At 36.6% G+C, this 16,996-nt stretch overlaps 1 protein-coding gene across 1 annotated transcript in view; it reads left to right on the top strand.

Moving 5' to 3' along the window:
• MTX2 (metaxin 2) overlaps positions 1 to 16,282 on the top strand; it is a 66,284-nt gene extending 50,002 nt beyond the window's left edge. Inside the window, exons 5-10 of the mRNA XM_081095621.1 lie at positions 1,142 to 1,218; positions 2,566 to 2,658; positions 3,159 to 3,197; positions 3,587 to 3,712; positions 4,795 to 4,871; positions 15,823 to 16,282. Coding sequence (XP_080951747.1) covers positions 1,142 to 1,218; positions 2,566 to 2,658; positions 3,159 to 3,197; positions 3,587 to 3,712; positions 4,795 to 4,871; positions 15,823 to 16,006 — 596 coding nt within the window. The 3' untranslated portion in view covers positions 16,007 to 16,282. The remainder of the gene's footprint in view (positions 1 to 1,141; positions 1,219 to 2,565; positions 2,659 to 3,158; positions 3,198 to 3,586; positions 3,713 to 4,794; positions 4,872 to 15,822) is intronic.
• Positions 16,283 to 16,996: the final 714 nt, after the last annotated feature.

The raw sequence follows: 16,996 nt of genomic DNA, 5'->3' as shown, positions 1-16,996 counted from the left end.
TTATCTCAGAGGATCTGTACTAAAAAACAATATGCCCTAATGCTTAACCAGATAGTAAACTTTTATTTTTATTGCAAGGTTTATAAAACAGTAGAAGAATGCTGAATTCAGTGTTTCTATGTTGGTGACATGGATATGTCTTCTAAATACATCTATTGAGTTGTGTTCCAAGAGGCCTGACTTTCCTTTGTAATGTGTTATCCTATGGATGCAGATGAAGCTTTTGTTGGTGCTTTGCACCTCATCCATTACCCTCAGGCTAACTGAGCCAGAGAGCGGTGAATCTATTGAAAAGGACCATGAAGAAACCTGCTGTTAATGTGAACTCTATTTGAACTAGGCTTGACAGCAAGGTTTATTCTCTGGTTTTGGGGGTAAACTTTATTGCTACTTGGAGATTATTTTGTTCTCATCATCTCTGATAATTTCATCAACTATTAGTGCTTATAGGAATGAAATAATTTTTTAACATGACATTTATTTAGAAAAGCCAGTTTTTATAAGTATCCTACTTGTTCTTTTTTCCAATATATGTTGGAAACATACTTTATATTATAATTCATAAACTAACATACTTTCAAGGATTGTTAATACTCTTAATTCCTGATATTTCTGATTCAAAGACATTTATTAATACACCATTATGTACTTAAAATATCGACCTTAATGAATATCTGAGACTTGAAAGTAGAAAACACAAAAAGAAGTTTTCTTAAGTGTAGTTTAAAATATAGATTGAAGAGAAGGCCAGTTGAATTGCTTTGAAATCTATCAGTGTTCATGAACCAGTATCTGGGCTTGCTTCATGTAATTTGAATAATTAATATTTACGACTATAGAGTGATTTGTTAGTATTAGCTCTGAAAAGGAACTATGGTGATCTGTTGTTATATATAAGTGAGAATTCTGTAAATGAATAATTCAAATAGTTCTTTTGTCTTTTTTTTTAAATTAGTAAGTAATCAGTATTTAAAAATGCATAGAATTTAACATACACATTCAACTCTAATTTTCAAAAGTTATAGTTTTCTGGTATTCTGTATTATTAAAACATGTCTCAGTTTTGTGTTAATTTCCTATGTGTAGTAGCACAAACTTTAATATGCTAAAAGTGTTTTCACACTTTTTTTTTCTTCAACAGGTAAAGTACCTTTTATTCATGTAGGAAATCAAGTAGTATCAGAACTTGGTCCAATAGTCCAATTCGTTAAAGCCAAGGTAATAAAAAAGATACTAAGTGCATTTGATTACAGCCACTCAAATAAGTCATTCATTATTTCTTAGCATATCTTAACATTTACATTGATTTTAACCGGGTTTTAGAAAATGCCAGTATAAACTATTGGAGAAATATTTCTAAAGTGCAAGTTTTTTTTTTTTTTTTATTATTATTAGTTAAGGTATTACAAATGTGTCCTCATCCCCCCCATTAACCCCCAACCTCCCAAGTTTTTTAAATAATGAAAATCATTGGCAAAAGAGGTAATTTGATTTTTACAAAATGGTAGGTAATTTTGTAATATGCTTATGAGAATTTTGGCCATGAGTGAAAACTGTTAAGTTTTTAAAAAATATCAAGTTAACCTTTAAGAAGGGAGATATAGGATCTGTTTAGAAGTTGAATGTATTAATTTATTCATTTGAATTATTCAGTTTAGATTTTAATAGTTATTAAAGGACAGCCTCCATTAACATTTTGGGGAAACCCTTCCTGACTTTTTTTTTGTATATATAGAAAAATATAGATCATACTATTATTAGTTATTTTGCAACCTGTTTTTTAAAATCATCAATATGCTTGGAAATTTTTCCATAGTAATGACTATATATATAAATTTACATATGTGTATACCTATATATATATATATATATATAAATTACCCTTTTAAATTGTCTAGTGTTTTATTATATGGATATATAATAATTTATTGTCTTTACTGATGGACACTTACGTTGCAAGTTGCCAATTCTTCGCTGTTATTGAGTGCTACGAGAAATATTCTTGTACATACACATTTATACACTTGTCAGATTATTTCCTTAGGTTAAATTCCTAAGAGTGGTATTGTGATATTAGGGTATGCAATTTAAAATCGTAAAACAGATTGCCAGATTGAACTAAAGGTTATATCATTTTACGCATTCACTCATTACTATAGTGTAGATTTTAAAAATTAGTATCTATTTCCCTATACCTTTATTTATCTTTGACCATTTTATAAGTAACACATGTCAATCTTTTGGCATTTATTTTATTATTAATAAGATTAGTCTCTTAAAGTAATAAGGTTTATAGACCATTGTTGTTTTCTTCTTTTGTGAAATAGTTGATAACGTAATTTTATCCATTGAAAGAATCATTTTAGAATTACAAATACGACTTATTAATATGTTGTAGCAAGAGTATAAAATAATTTTTTGATATTTTTTTCGGAAACATTTTGGAAATTAATCCATTGGACATTCGCAGTAAAAGGATTGATGTTATATTACTTGATAGTAACATAACTGAAAGTTTTTGTATGTTTAATATGATGCTCTTAAATTTTTTTAAATTCCCTTTAGGGCCATTCTCTTAGTGATGGGTTGGATGAAGTCCAAAAAGCAGAAATGAAAGCCTACATGGAATTAGTCAACAATATGCTGTTGACTGCAGAGGTATAATAGAAAATAATAGGCCTTAAAAATAAGCTATTTCTTTCATAAAAGATAATCTTTTCTTATGGGTTATCTAAAGTTACTGAGAAATAGGAAAATAGTCAAGCAATTCAAGGGCTAGGATGCTTACCCAAATTATTTGATCATTATCTTTGAACAAATTGCCTGACATTTTCACTTCTAATTTTCTGTTTATAAAAAGCAATGATTCTTGCTCACTTATCATTTTATTTGGCCTTGTTAAGTGTACTTAAATAATATCTGTAAAATACTTTAATGGTATTTGGAGATGTTACTATATGAATAAAAAATCTTTTTATTAAGTACCACCATTAAATTTAATACTTATATATAGCAACATTAGTGAAGATAAAAGCCCCTCACATATGTGACTTTTATAAAGTTGGCTTATAAAAAATTACCATGGCAAGAAATAACTTTCTTTTTAACCATTTTCTCTGGTATTCTAAAGTTTTTGTGACTGTTTCTTTTGTTCCTAGTTGTATCTCCAGTGGTGTGATGAAGCTACAGTAGGGGAGGTGAGTGGTTCTGCAGCATTTATCTTAATTAAAATTTAATGAGAAAATACTTTTGTTCAGAATTGTAAGTCCCTGCTCATAAATGAAACATTGTGGTTTATACCATTAGTGCTTTAGTTTTTCACTTACTTTAATTTTGCTTGCACATACATTTTAGGGAAGCTATGTGTCATTGTTTGATATAACTGGTTGCGAAGTACATAAAAGTTTATATATTTTTAAAAGGAATGTTTTAAAATTTAATTTTTTAGATTGCAAGCTCTGTATTTTTTTTCCAGGTTACTCTATTTGTGTTCTCTGACAGTCTGTTTCCTTTAGAATTCTATTTGTGAAAAAGAGGCTTTGTTTTTAGGAAGAATCATGTTTTTAACAAAATCTTCTTGCTTTAGATCACACATGCTAGATATGGATCTCCTTACCCTTGGCCTCTGAATCGTATTTTGGCCTATCAGAAACAGTGGGAAGTCAAACGTAAGATGAAAGCTATTGGATGGGGTAAGAAGACTCTGGACCAGGTCAGTTCAGATTGAAGTTCACAACCCCTTAATGCATTTAAGATAAACCTTTAAAGTATTAAATTCATTTTTTTGTATTGATAGTTCTTAAAAAATCCCAACATAATAAAAAACTAACAAAACATTTGCTCTTATTTTCTTTGACATGCTGATTTGTAATTTTATAAAAATCACATGCTGATTGTAAAACAAATTATATAATACAGAAAAGCTAAAAAAGGAAATAAAAATGGCCTGAAATACTACCACTTAGAAATAGCCACTGTTAACTATTTGGAGAACATTATTCTATATGTTTCTTAATAATATTTTCCTTAAATGGGATCATATTATACCTGCCCACTCTATAACCTGATGTTTTTCCCATTTAACAACATATTGTGGGCATCTTTTATGCCAATAAATATTGATCTACAATATCAGGGCTTAAAAAACACCATGTTAAATACAGTGCTTAATATATATTTTTAAAGATTTTGGTCTTAAATGTACTGAAGTAGCAAGATTAAAAAATACAGATCTTATCAAGGTCATGAGTTTAAATATCATTAGACTAATTAATGTCTCTTTTATAAGGCTACCCCTAGTCTTAGCCTGACAACTCACTTATGTGTGTGTGCTATTGGCCGTAAGGGATCTTGAGTAAGTGAATAGGGATGGAGTAAGTAAAATCCATCTCTACTAGTGGAAAAACAATTGAAATGCTTTTGCTCATGGTAGGTCAGCAGTGTCATTTTTATGAAGCAGGTTTTTTTAATATTTGTAAAATCATTGGATTCAGCAAAAACAGTTTTTGTATGGAGTAAAGTTTTAAGGTAAAAGCGTACTTGATAGTAATCCTTATAAGTAACTTAAGTGTACTTGCATTTAAAGGAAATTAGCTCTCAAATTTTCTTTGTAGGTCTTCTATAGGAAATATTATTTATATTTTATATGTGACCTATTGGCAGATTTAAATATATTATAAAAGATTACCTGTAAATTTATATTTTTGTTATAAACTGTATTATAAATAGTTTTAGACACATTTTATTGTTTTGCTAATTTAAATATTTTTCTTTGGGGTCTATTGCCTATATTAGGTCTTGGAAGATGTTGACCAGTGCTGTCAAGCTCTTTCTCAAAGACTGGGAACACAGCCATATTTCTTCAATAAGCAGTAAGAAACTTTATTTTTTTAAAGTTAGTTTCTTTTCTATATTGTTAGGTTACAAACTTATTTAATCATAGAGGAATTGTTTTATCAAGAAATATTTGTGAAAAAATTTAGTTGTATTTAAGTTTATTTTTGCTTTTATTGAACATTTACTTAGCACCTCATAGGTGTCAGGCAAAGTGTTAGGCTCTGGGAGACTGAGAATTTCTCTAAAGGGCAAATATATAAACCAGTCATTAGTGTATGATATGATAGAGGTTCTACTAGAGGTAGTTCAAGGTGCTGTGTATGGAAATAATGACTTTTTTTTTTTTAAAAATCCTCACCCGAGGTTGTGTTTTTATTGATTTTAGAGAAAGGAAGGTGGAGAAAAAGAGAGAGAAACATCAATGTGAGAGAGAAACATCCATTAGTTGTCTCCCATACCCGCCCAAAACCTAGGTATGTATCCTGACTGGGAATCGAACCAGCAACCGTTTTGGTGTATGGGACAATGCCTCAACCAATTGAACCACCTGGCCGAGGCGAAATACGACATCTTTTTTTTTTTTTTAATATTTTTTATTGATTAAGATATTACATATGTGTACCCTCTACCCCCCCTCTCCCCGCTCACCCCCTCACCCCCCCGTTGTCCGTGTCCATTGGTTAGGCCTATATGCTTGCATATAAGTCCTTTGGTTGATCTTTCCCCCTTGCCCCCACCCTCCCCTACCTTCCCTCCAAGGCCCGACAGTCCAATCAATGCCTCTCCGTCTCTGGATCAGTCCTTGTTCATCAGTTTATGTTATTCATTATATTCCACAAATAAGTGAGATCTTGTGGTATTTATCTGCTCTCCAGTTCCATCCATGCTGTGGCAAATGGTAAGAGTTCCTTTTTCTTCTTCCTCTTCTTAAAGAATACCTTTCAGCATTTCATATAATGCTGGTTTGGTGGTGATGAACTCCTTTAGCTTTTTCTTATCCGTGAAGCTCTTTATCTGACCTTCCATTCTGAATGATAGCTTTGCTGGATAAAGTAATCTTGGTTGCAGGTTCTTGCTATTCATCTCTTTGAATATTTCTTGCCACTCTCTTCTGGCCTGCATGGTTTCTGTTGAGAAATCAGCTGACAGTCGGATGGGTACTCCCTTGTAGGTAACTGACTGTCTTTCTCTTGCTGCTTTTAAGATTCTCTCTTTATCTTTTGCTCTTGGCATTTTAATTATGATGTGTCTTGGTGTGGTCCTCTTTGGATTCCTTTTGTTTGGGGTTCTCTGCGCTTCCTGGACTTGTAAGTCCATTTCTTTCACCAGGTGGGGGAAGTTTTCTGTCATTATTTCTTCAAAAAGGTTTTCAATATCTTGCCCTCTCTCTCCTTCTGGTACCCCTATAATTCTGATGTTGGTACGCTTGAAGTTGTCCCAGAGGTTCCTTACACTATCTTCATATTTTTTGAATCTCTTTTCTTTTTTCTTTTTCGGTTGGGTATTTTTTGTTTCTTTGCATTTCAAATCTTTGACTTGATTCTTGGGATCCTCTTGTCTGCTGTTGGATCTCTGTAAAGTATTCTTTATTTCAGTCAGTGTATGCATAATTTCTAATTGGTCCTTTTTCATGACCTCCATGGTCTCACCATACTCCTTGAGGGATTCATTAAATTTATCGGCGGTTTCCATAAAATTCTTGACAAACCTTATAAACGTGGCCTTGAACTCTATATCCAGTCGTCTGTCCTCCTCCGTTTCTGCCAATTGTGACCTGTTTCTTTGTCTCCGCATTTTGGCTGCTTCCCTGTGTTGATAGAGTGGCCTGCGCGCCAGGTGTCCTGTAGGGCCCAGTGGCTCAGCCTCCCCAGTTACCTGGGGTGGACACTCTTGGTGAACTCTTGGTGCCTCGCTTGTTGTAGGATCACTGGGAGGAATTGACCTCCAGGCCAATTGGCTGTGGGAAGCAGCTGTGTCTGAAGTGGGAGAATGGACCCCCTCTGACCACTGGGTACAGTGGCTCCTGGATCTAAGGAGGTGCTAATTCAGCCCCTGCCTGAGGCCACACAGCAGGAACTACGAAGAGGCTCAGCTGTGAAGCAATGCTAGCCGCTGCGGGGCCTTGGGCCTTCTCTTGGAAGTTCCGGGTCTGGCTGGCCCGGCTGCAGTTAGGTAATTATCAGGTTGCAAAGTTCTGGGGCATTCACATGCAAAAGCCTCTGCGCAGCCCGGGTGGGGCGGGGTCTCAGGGAGTCAAAAGGGCGGGGAAAGAAGCTATGGCTGATTCTCCGCGCCCGGAGTCGCGCGTCTCAGTGTCCCGGCAATGGCTGCAAGCACCTCCGAGGGAAATCTGCCCCCAAGTTCGCCCACTGCCGCCTGAGAGAGCAGCCTCTGCCCGTATGAGTCCTGGGTCCCCAGAGACTTCCCAGAACCGGAGATCAGAGCAGTCGGGAGCTTGTGATTCAAAAAGACAGCCGCGTCCTCAGGTGCCACCCCCTTTCCGCGCGCGTGAGCCGCTGCGTACCTCTGCACTCAGCCTCCGCAGCTCCTCTGGCTCTCAGCGTGCTTTTCTTTTCTTCTAGTTGTAGAAATTACACTCAGCCAGCCTTCCTGTTGTTTTGGACGATGTTTGCTCCATCCTTTGGGCTAATTTTCAATTGTTGTGTGGGGGCGACTATTTCCCGGTGTTTATCTATGCTGCCATCTTAGTTTTTCTACGACATCTTAATTAACAGAATTCTAAGCTTGCAAAGTACTATTAACGTATGAAGTGTAACCACACTTGTCTATGTAGGGTGATGCTCTAAGACTAGAAAAGTGAATAAAAGTTAAGCAATGAAAAATACTGTTGGGTAGACAAGCACGATTATGAACTTATCTTTTAAAGTAGTGAAAATATTTGTAAAGCGTAGAGAGAATGTGAAGGATATAGATTAAATATTTATGTATATAGTTTAATTCATGTTTCATTAAGACAGATTTTTTTCTTTTTTGGTAATTTGGAGAAAAATATCTAATGTAGACAAAAAATGATTTTTTTTTTAAGTTATACTTTTAGTGTACCAGGATCAGCTATCCTGTGATCCAGTTTAAGATGGAATTAAATTAGCAGTTTAATCTCAATGGTTTGCTTAGAAATTCTAACCTTTTCTTGGCTTTTTAATAAAATTTTCTTGCTTTTTAGATTGATAATTTTTTTTAATCCTCACCTGAGGATATTTTTTCATTGATTTTTAGAAAGAATGGAAGGAGATTGGGGAAGAGAAGAGAAATATTGATGCAAGAGGGACACATTGATTGGTTGCCTCCTGCACATTCCCCAATGGGCCATGGATCAAAGCTAGTGCTCTAACCACTGAGAACACCAGCCAGGGCTAGATTGATAATTTTTTATAAACCTTTATTTGCTATTATTTATTATGTCTTATAGGCACTCATTTTCTATAGCCTTATCAAACATCTTTTGGGTAAAGATATTAATATCTCTGAAGGAAGGTCATAAGAGTTCAAAAGCTCTAGGAGTTGAGAAGCTCAGAAGGGGTGCATTTTACTGTTTAAAGTGCATCTTGTGTGTTAGGATTTAGTTTTGTTATACATGCTGTCTTCTTGGGAGGATAGATCGAACTTATTTTTCTTTTCATTTAAACTCATTGTCAAAGATTTAGTAACCAGGTAACATTTGGCATGTGACTTAGTGAAAATATTAAAACTTTCTTTTCTGCCCTGGCCAGTGTGGGATTCGGTCCCGGGTCATGATGTGTATGGGAGGCAACCAATCGATGTTTCTCTCACACATTGATGTTTCTCTTTTTCACTCTCCCTCTCCCTTCCTCTCTCTCTAAAATCAATAAAACATATTTTAAAAAAATATTTTTTTTCATAAGGGTACAATTATATTTAAACTTGTAATGAAAAATAAAAAATCTAGAACAGTTGCAAAACCAAAGAGGTTTCCTATCAAGGAACAGTTTAATTGATATTAAGTATAGGTATTTGAAATAATTTTACCTTATATGAGACCTAGATAAACATTTTTCCTTAACAGTTATGATTAAAGAATCGGTTTGGTTTTTAATTTTAATTTCACCCAACTGTTTTATTAATATTAACATGAAAGAAAATTACATTTAGGAAAAGGTAACTTGTATTTGCATTTTGTTGTGCCAAAACTTTTCTCATTCCTTTATCTATTGCAGGCATATTTACTTTGTAAGAGTAGTGAAAAGAGCACTGGCTTAAGTCAAGATATATAATACTGGATTCCAAGTTAGAGGCCCTGAATTCTATTCTTGACTCTCCTATGTGTCCTCTCCTTACCCTCTTAAATTAGAATAAAATTTTCTCCTTGCTTTCCTACTGGGGTTGTTGAGAGAGCTCATGAAAGAAGCCCAATAGCTTTACTTAATGAGAGAAAGGGAAAAAGGGTAGTTGAGGGAGATTTGCAGCAAGAATAGTAATTGGGAAAAGAAGACAAGGAAGCTTAAATGGTGGAAAGGCAGAAGAAAATGAATGATACTAAAATATGTGGCTTTTATTCCTTCAAATATATAGTGTTGGTAGCTTTTAAATATCTTAAGTCTTATTTCTGAAATGCAACAAAACCAAAATTGGTACTACGCTATCTTGCTGATGTGTGATCTGTTAAGATACCTAAACAAAGACCACATGGCCATTAGTTCCCTTCAAGTCTAGACTTGGAATGAAAACTGAAAACTTAAAGTGATATTTATATGTGACCTTTTTAATAAAGGAGAAGAAATAGTAGAAAAAATGTTTTAAATCAAGAAATATTTTAATCAAGAAAGAATTATAGTATTCCAAAGTATTTATGACCTCCTTGCAGGTCTGTGTTTTCCAAACAAAGCCTGTTAGCTAGAAGCAGCTCAATAAATGTTGGTTAAACTAGGTTAAGGTGAATGAGGAATTGGAAAAGGAGTTAGATTTTAAGAAGAAAAAATATTGCTAGTAACCATTAAGTAAATGGTAAAATTTGAAAATATACTTTCATATACAGATGGGAAAGTATATTGAAGAAATGGTGCAAGAATTATACTTGGGAATCTTAAGATGAAAAGTTTCAGGAAGGAATAAGATTTTATTGAGGTTTGTTCAATTAAGAAATCACCAGTTAAGAAAATGAAGGGAAAATAGCTCAAAAATATTCACACACAAAATATAGAAAAGGTTGATGGCAAGGGGCTTGATTTACAAACTTGAATGACTCTCCTAAAGATTAGTGGCCAGTATTTAAAGAAAGGATATGTAGATTATTTCTAGTGGTCTGAAGTCATGACAAGTTAGTAGTGTAATTTGAAAGAAAGATTAAGGAACACTCAGACAAAATTCATCTTTTTGAAACCAGACTGATTGCCACAGAAAGAAAAGTATGGAATCACTAGACGCCCAGTGCATGAAATTTGTGCAGGGGCGGGGGGATCCCTCACCCCGGCCTGCACCCTCTCCAATCTGGGACCCCTCAGGGGATGTCTGACTGCCGGTTTAGGCCCGATCACTGCAGGATCAGGCCTAAACCGGCAGTTGGACATCCATCTCGCAATCTGGAACTGCTGGCTCCTAATCGCTTGCCTGCCTGCCTGCTTGATCGCCCCTAACCCCTCTGCCTGCCTGCATGATCGCCCCTAACTGCTCCCTTGCCAGCCTGATTCCCCCTAACTGCCTCTGCCTTGGTCCCTGCACCCAGACCCAGGCTTCCCTTCTCCAGCTGGCCACAGGTACCCAGGACCTGGGCTTCCCTCCCTCTGGCCAGCTGCAGGCACCTGGGACCACAGGTGGCTTCTCCCAGGCTAGCCGCAGCTGCAGGCACCCAAGACTGTGGGCGGCTTCGCCTGGGCTGGCTGCAGGCGCCCAGGACCCTGGGCAGCTTCACCTGGGCCCAGTTTTAGCAGAAAGGTCATCTGGAAGACATCAGTCTAATTAGCATATTACCCTTTTATTAGTATAGATAATAAGTAAAGCAAAAAAAGATTAGTGCAAACAATTTAAATGGGGAAGGTTAGGAAAATATTCACATTTACAGTGCTGTTTTTATTTTAATACTCACATGAAAAAATAGTAGCTAACCAACAGAAATGCAGAAAGAATAATAAGAAGGCAACACATTGCTTAGGACTTTAAAAATATATTTGTCACTCTGGAATATTTTTCTAATAAAAAGTGTATAAAAATAAATGCAATAATATATATGAAAGATGTTAAAAGTCATAGTAGGAGAATTGTTATCTATATCCAAATTACAATCCACCAACTACTTAGTAAATAGAAGGGTGCAAATGTTATGTTTCTTGTCCATATGATATAGGAAAGGTAATTAAAATGGGAAGTATTAAGGATTTTGGCTTGATTAAATAATTCAGTAGAAATATTGGGTAAAGTGTATTTTTTGTGCTTGTCTTACATATGAGTTGCAAACATTTTTCTGAGTTTGTTGCTTTTTTAAAGTTAAGTTTATTGTGGTATAATTTACATATAGTAAAATTGACACTTTTATGTACATAGTTCTATGAGTTTTAATAATAGTGTACAGTTATGTTAATCACTACTATAAGCATACTTTTAAGAAGAAAGAATTGAGGGAATTGGTAATTTACTTATATCAGAGTCAATAAATATAAGTAATTGCTGAAATTTGTAAGGATGGCAACAAATACTCATTAAAGTTTGTGTGTATGTGTGTTTTGTTTGATTTGGTGTATTTATTCTACTTCCCTAGATGTTCTAGAGCAGTGGTGCTCAACCTTCTGGTCCTTTAAATACAGTTCCTCATGTTGTGACCCAACCATAAAATTATTTTCGTTGCTACTTCATAACTGTAATGTTGCTACTGTTATGAATCGTAATGTAAATATCTGATATGCAGGATGGTCTTAGGCGACCTCTGTGAAATGGTTGTTCGACTGCCAAAGGGGTTGTGACTCACAGGTTGAAAACCGCTGTTCTAGAGCAAGCATATCAAACTTGTGGCCCGTGGGCCACATGCAACCCACAGTGAATATTTTTGCGGCCCAGCCAATATAACGGTGTGAGCAGTAATTTACAATTATGAAAGGAAATAAATCTCCTGTCAGATCAGATCCAGAATTACTGACATTCACCTTGGTTCAGTTTTAAAAGTAATCTCTGAACAAGATTTCCCCTGAAGTAGGAAAGATAGTAGCAGAGAAGAGAGGCCAAGTGTCAGGAAGAAAACATTAATTTTATCATTGCTCTTGTTCTTTTATTTTTTGTACTGTACTTTTTGAAATAAACCTATGTTTCTATGAAAATTGAAGCTTTTGTTTTTTTGCGGCTCACATAATCTTAAACCTTGTTTATTTGGCCCATGTTAGCCTTTGAGTTTGACATGCTTGTTCTAGAGTAACTGGCCACAAAACTACTATTTTTATGTAACTTCAGATCAGTTTTTGTGTGCTTGTTATCCATATGTAATTCAGCACCTTTTGAGTTATGTGGATGTATATTTGCAGCTAAGAACATTTTGTACAATTCAGAGGCATTTCTAGACCACAGTAGGTTAAACATACGTGTATACTTCCAACTCATTCAGACCATTTAGTGGATGCTATCTACACTACTGGAAGTTTCATCAGGGAATGTATTCAACTTTTTAAGGCTCGAGTATAAGAAGCAAAGGGTAGTTCACCATAAAAAAAAGGATTAGAAAGATAAATTTTGCATTGGTAAGATAAGATAAATCTTTTAAGAAATATGTTTAGGGATATGGAAGTGTTGATGTTTATTTTAGTTCTCACAAAGTGCCAAGGCTCTACATTTATCCACCTTCTACAGTTTATTTAAACGAGGCTTGCAAGTTTGACATGCTTGTTCTACATCCTTGGTTCTTTCCAGGGATCTGTTTTTTATTTGTTCTTTTTTTGGGGGTATATATTTTTAAAATTTATCTTTTTTGTTGAAAGTATTACAGCTGCCCCCTTTATTCCACTCATTGACCCCCACCCCCACCCCAAGGCCTTCTGTACTGTCTGTGTCCATGGGTTATCTATCTACACTAATAAAAGAGAAAGATGCAAATTAACCATCACTCCACTACACCCACAAGCCACGCCCACCAGCCAATCAGGAGTGAGTATGCAAATTAACTCAACTAAGATGGCAGCGGCCACGGAGCTGGAGCGAGCAGGAGGCTTGGGTTGCCCCCCGGTGATGGAGGAAGCCAAGCTCCCTGCTTGCCGTGGCCTGCCCTGGGCTCCGCTCAAGGCTACAAAGTTTCAATTATAGAAGATAAATAAATCCCAAATACCTGCTTCCAGCTCGCCAAAAAAAATAAAATAAAAAAGGAGAGGCTGGAAGCTTGGGTCTCCGGGGGGTGTGGCCAGCCTGAAAACAGCCATCAGCCCCTCACCCAGGTTGGCCAGGCACCCCAGCGGGACCCCCACCCCCACCCTGAAGGGGCTATGGGCAGCCTGAAAATGGCCCTCAGCCCCTCACCCAGGCTGGCCACACCCCCATGGGGTGAGGGTCCTTGCTGGGGGGCTTGGCCAGCCTGCAAACAGCCATCAGCCCCTCACCTAGGCTGGCCAGGCACCCCAATAGGGACCCCCACTCTGAAGGGGGTGTGGCCAGCCTGAAAACAGCCCTCAGCCCCTTACTCAGGCTGTCCAGGCACCCCAGAGGGATCCGCACCCTGATCCGGGACACCCTTCAGGGCAAGCCAGCTGGCCCCCACCCATGCACTAAGCTTCTATCCTATATAATAAAAGGGTAATATGCAAAGTGACCCTAACAGCAGAACAACTGGGAATGACTGGTCACTATGAAACACACTGACCACCAGGGGGCAGATGCTCAATGCAGGAGCTGCTCCCTGGTGGTCAGTGTGCTCCCACAGGGGGAGCTCTGCTCAGCCACAAGCCAGGCTGACGGCTGCCAGCACAGCGGTGGTGGCAGGAGCCTCTCCTGCCTCCTCAGCAGCTAAGGATCTCCGACTGCAGCTTAGGCCTGCTCCCTGCTGGCAAGTGGACATCCCCCGAGGACTCCCAGGCTGCCAGAGGGATGTTTGACTGCCAGTTTAGGCCCAATCCCCTGGGGAGCGGGCCTAAGCCAGCAGGTGGATATCCCCCAAGGGGTCCCAGATTGCGAGAGGGCACAGGCTGGGCTGAGGGGCCCCCCTCCCCCCAGTGCACAAATTTTTGTGCGCCGGGCCTCTAGTATATATATAAAAGCCTAAGCGACCAGCCGGTAGCTATGACATGCACTGACCACCAGGGGACAGATGCTCAACACGAGCAGAAACCACAGGCATGGAAACATGGATTAGACTGATGAATCTCAGAGGGAAGGGAGGGGGCGGGAAGAGACTAACCAAAGATCTTATATGCATACTAGAGGCCCGGTACACGATTCCTGCACCTGTGGGGTCCCTCAACCTGGCCTGCGGGGATCAGGCCAAAAACGACTCTCTGGCGTCCCTGAAGGGTTCCTGGATTGCGAGAGAGCGCAGGCCAGGCCAAGGTACCCCACCGGTACATGAGTTCGTGCACCGGGCCTCTAGTGCTTATATAAGTTCTTTGGTTAATCTCTTCCTGCCCTCCCCCCTTGATAGTCCATTTATACTGATAGAATTATATTTCTATTAAGTCCAAGGACACTTGTGGTTTTTTGAAACCATCCTATTGTCTTCCGGCTTAAACATGGCCATCAACTGTGTATCTGACTTTGATGAAAACTTCATGAATGTGTCAAAAGAGAGAAAGAGACTTTGAAAAATTAAGTATTTTACATAACTTAGGAAAGATGCTTTCTTTTTATTTCATTCTTTCACCAAATACAGATTCAGTTCCTCAGATATTTTACTAAGAACTGGGGATATCAAGATATGTGCAGTGTTACCTTTAAATAGCTTGAAGTATAATCGAGGGGGAGGGGTGTTAGTTGTAGTTTTAGTGTGGTATCACCTTTTTATTGATCATTGAATATATGATTCTGGAATTTAGGGGAAAGACTAGAACTGGAGATAAATATTTGGGAATTAGCGGTATAAAGAGACATTTAAAGCCATGGAACTGCATGAGCTCATTCATCAATAGTGATTAAGGCCATATAGCTAGTAAGTAAGTGGCAGCTTTAGGATTCAAACTTAGATTTGATAGACCCCCCCCAATCTAAGTGGCAACTTTAGGATTCAAACTTAGATTTGATAGACCCCCCCCAATCTATTCTGCCAAACCAGATTACTGTAACATTTTTTCACGTTTAGGTGGACTAACACATGTTTTCTCAAAAACTTGTATCTCTGTAGGACTAATCGCAGTAATTACCAATAGTTCATAATTATCATGGTTATCTTAATGTAATATAGATTGGTGATGCCCCACTTATAGGCCATTAGTTGTGAGGTAGATAAATTTCATTTTTTTATAGGGAAAGCCCCCTGGAAAAATTTTTGTTGAAGCCAACTTCATTTTTAAAGTTAAGTCACTTTAAAAATGGTCAAATTAAAATGATATATTGTTAGTATATGACTGGGTAATCAGGTATCATTTTGTTGTCCCGGCACCACAGTGAAATTCTCTGTGCTTTGCCAACATTTTGTCTATGCATCTATTAACACATTTACTAAATTCTGTTGTGGTAATTTGTGTCTATGTTTTAGAATATCTTTCTTGTTTTTATCTCTAACATCTGGCACGGTTCTGGCACATTGGCAACATGCTGTATTTATCTAGTGAACAAACTAATAAATAAAACGAATATGATCAAACATACCAATATTATTTTAACACATTTAAATACTACTAATTCAAAAAAGCAAGCCACACACTAGCAAATCATAGTTTAAAATTATTTTTTCATATCTTACTCTAAGTTAAAACAATAAATTCTATCAAGTTGGGTAGAATTTCTATGATTTTTTCTTTTAAATAGATGAATAAAATGTTTTTAAAAATAGTATATACCCTACCATACAAGTTAAACACTATGTTACTCTCATTTCTACTTTTGTTTTAGGCCTACTGAACTAGATGCACTGGTATTTGGCCATCTGTACACCATTCTTACCACACAATTGACCAATGATGAACTTTCTGAGAAGGTGAAAAACTATAGCAACCTTCTTGCTTTTTGTAGAAGAATTGAACAGCACTATTTTGAAGATCGTGCTAAAGGCAGCTCATCTATTAGATTGTCTTAGAGTTATGTGTTAATTTAGTTGTTATTAAAAAATTTAACTTTTGAAATCTGTTACTTGAATGATATGTGAATGGTATCAAAATTTTAAAACCAAAACACTGCTTTTGAAACCTCAAAACAAATTATATAATGTATCTTGTACATGTACTTTATACTGTTGTTTATGTACAAATTGAAATAATTCTGAATGACTCCATTTGATATGTTATACTCTGTATCTTGAAAGTTTTGTTTTCTTGAAACTTGTATGCACATAAAAATAAACTTTGAACAACTATATGGCTGCTATATTTACTTGATCTTTCTGAGAGTCACTTTCTGAGCTTCATACATGAAGTAAACAGTGTCTTTTCTCAGGCAAGTAGTTTGTGTTTCTACACCCAAGATTATTTTGCTAACTACATGGTAAACCTGGTCATAGGAAAAATGTTCCTAATGAGTATACTCTTGGGAAATGTGAATGATTACAAGGTGATGAAAGCCTTGAGCAGATTACCATTTAAGAACATTCTTCATGTCTAAGCCTAGTTGACTTGGGGTGGTGAACACACAGTACAGTGTACAGATGATGTGTTGTAGAATTGTGCACCTGAAACCTGTATGATTTTGTTACCCAGTGTCACCCCAATAAACTCAAAAAGGAATAAAAATAAACTTAAATTTAAAAAAATTTAATCAGAGCAGCTATAATTTATATTGATAAATTTAAAACTTTTTTTGAAACTTTGAGATAATATTTTAGTAATGCTTTTTTATTCCTCTTGTGGGGAAGGGAGGCTAGTGTTCACGAAGTATCAACAAGAGTTTATGTAGAAGCAATAAGGACTATATGTTGTGACCTTTTCAACTTTTCTGATATTTTACATAAAGCCAGGGATGCTGTAAAGAGTCAGATGTAAAGATAATTTCTATAATAATATTACTTTTGTATTTTTAGGTACCACGCATTTTTAACTCATTTAATCCTTACAAAAACACTGCAAAGGTTGTT

The sequence above is a fragment of the Myotis nattereri genome (genome assembly GCF_964212035.1).
Source record: "Myotis nattereri genome assembly, chromosome: 7".
Lineage (NCBI taxonomy): Eukaryota > Metazoa > Chordata > Mammalia > Chiroptera > Vespertilionidae > Myotis > Myotis nattereri.
The sequence above is the reverse complement of the archived record's forward strand: the minus strand, read 5'-3'. Positions and strand labels throughout refer to the sequence as shown.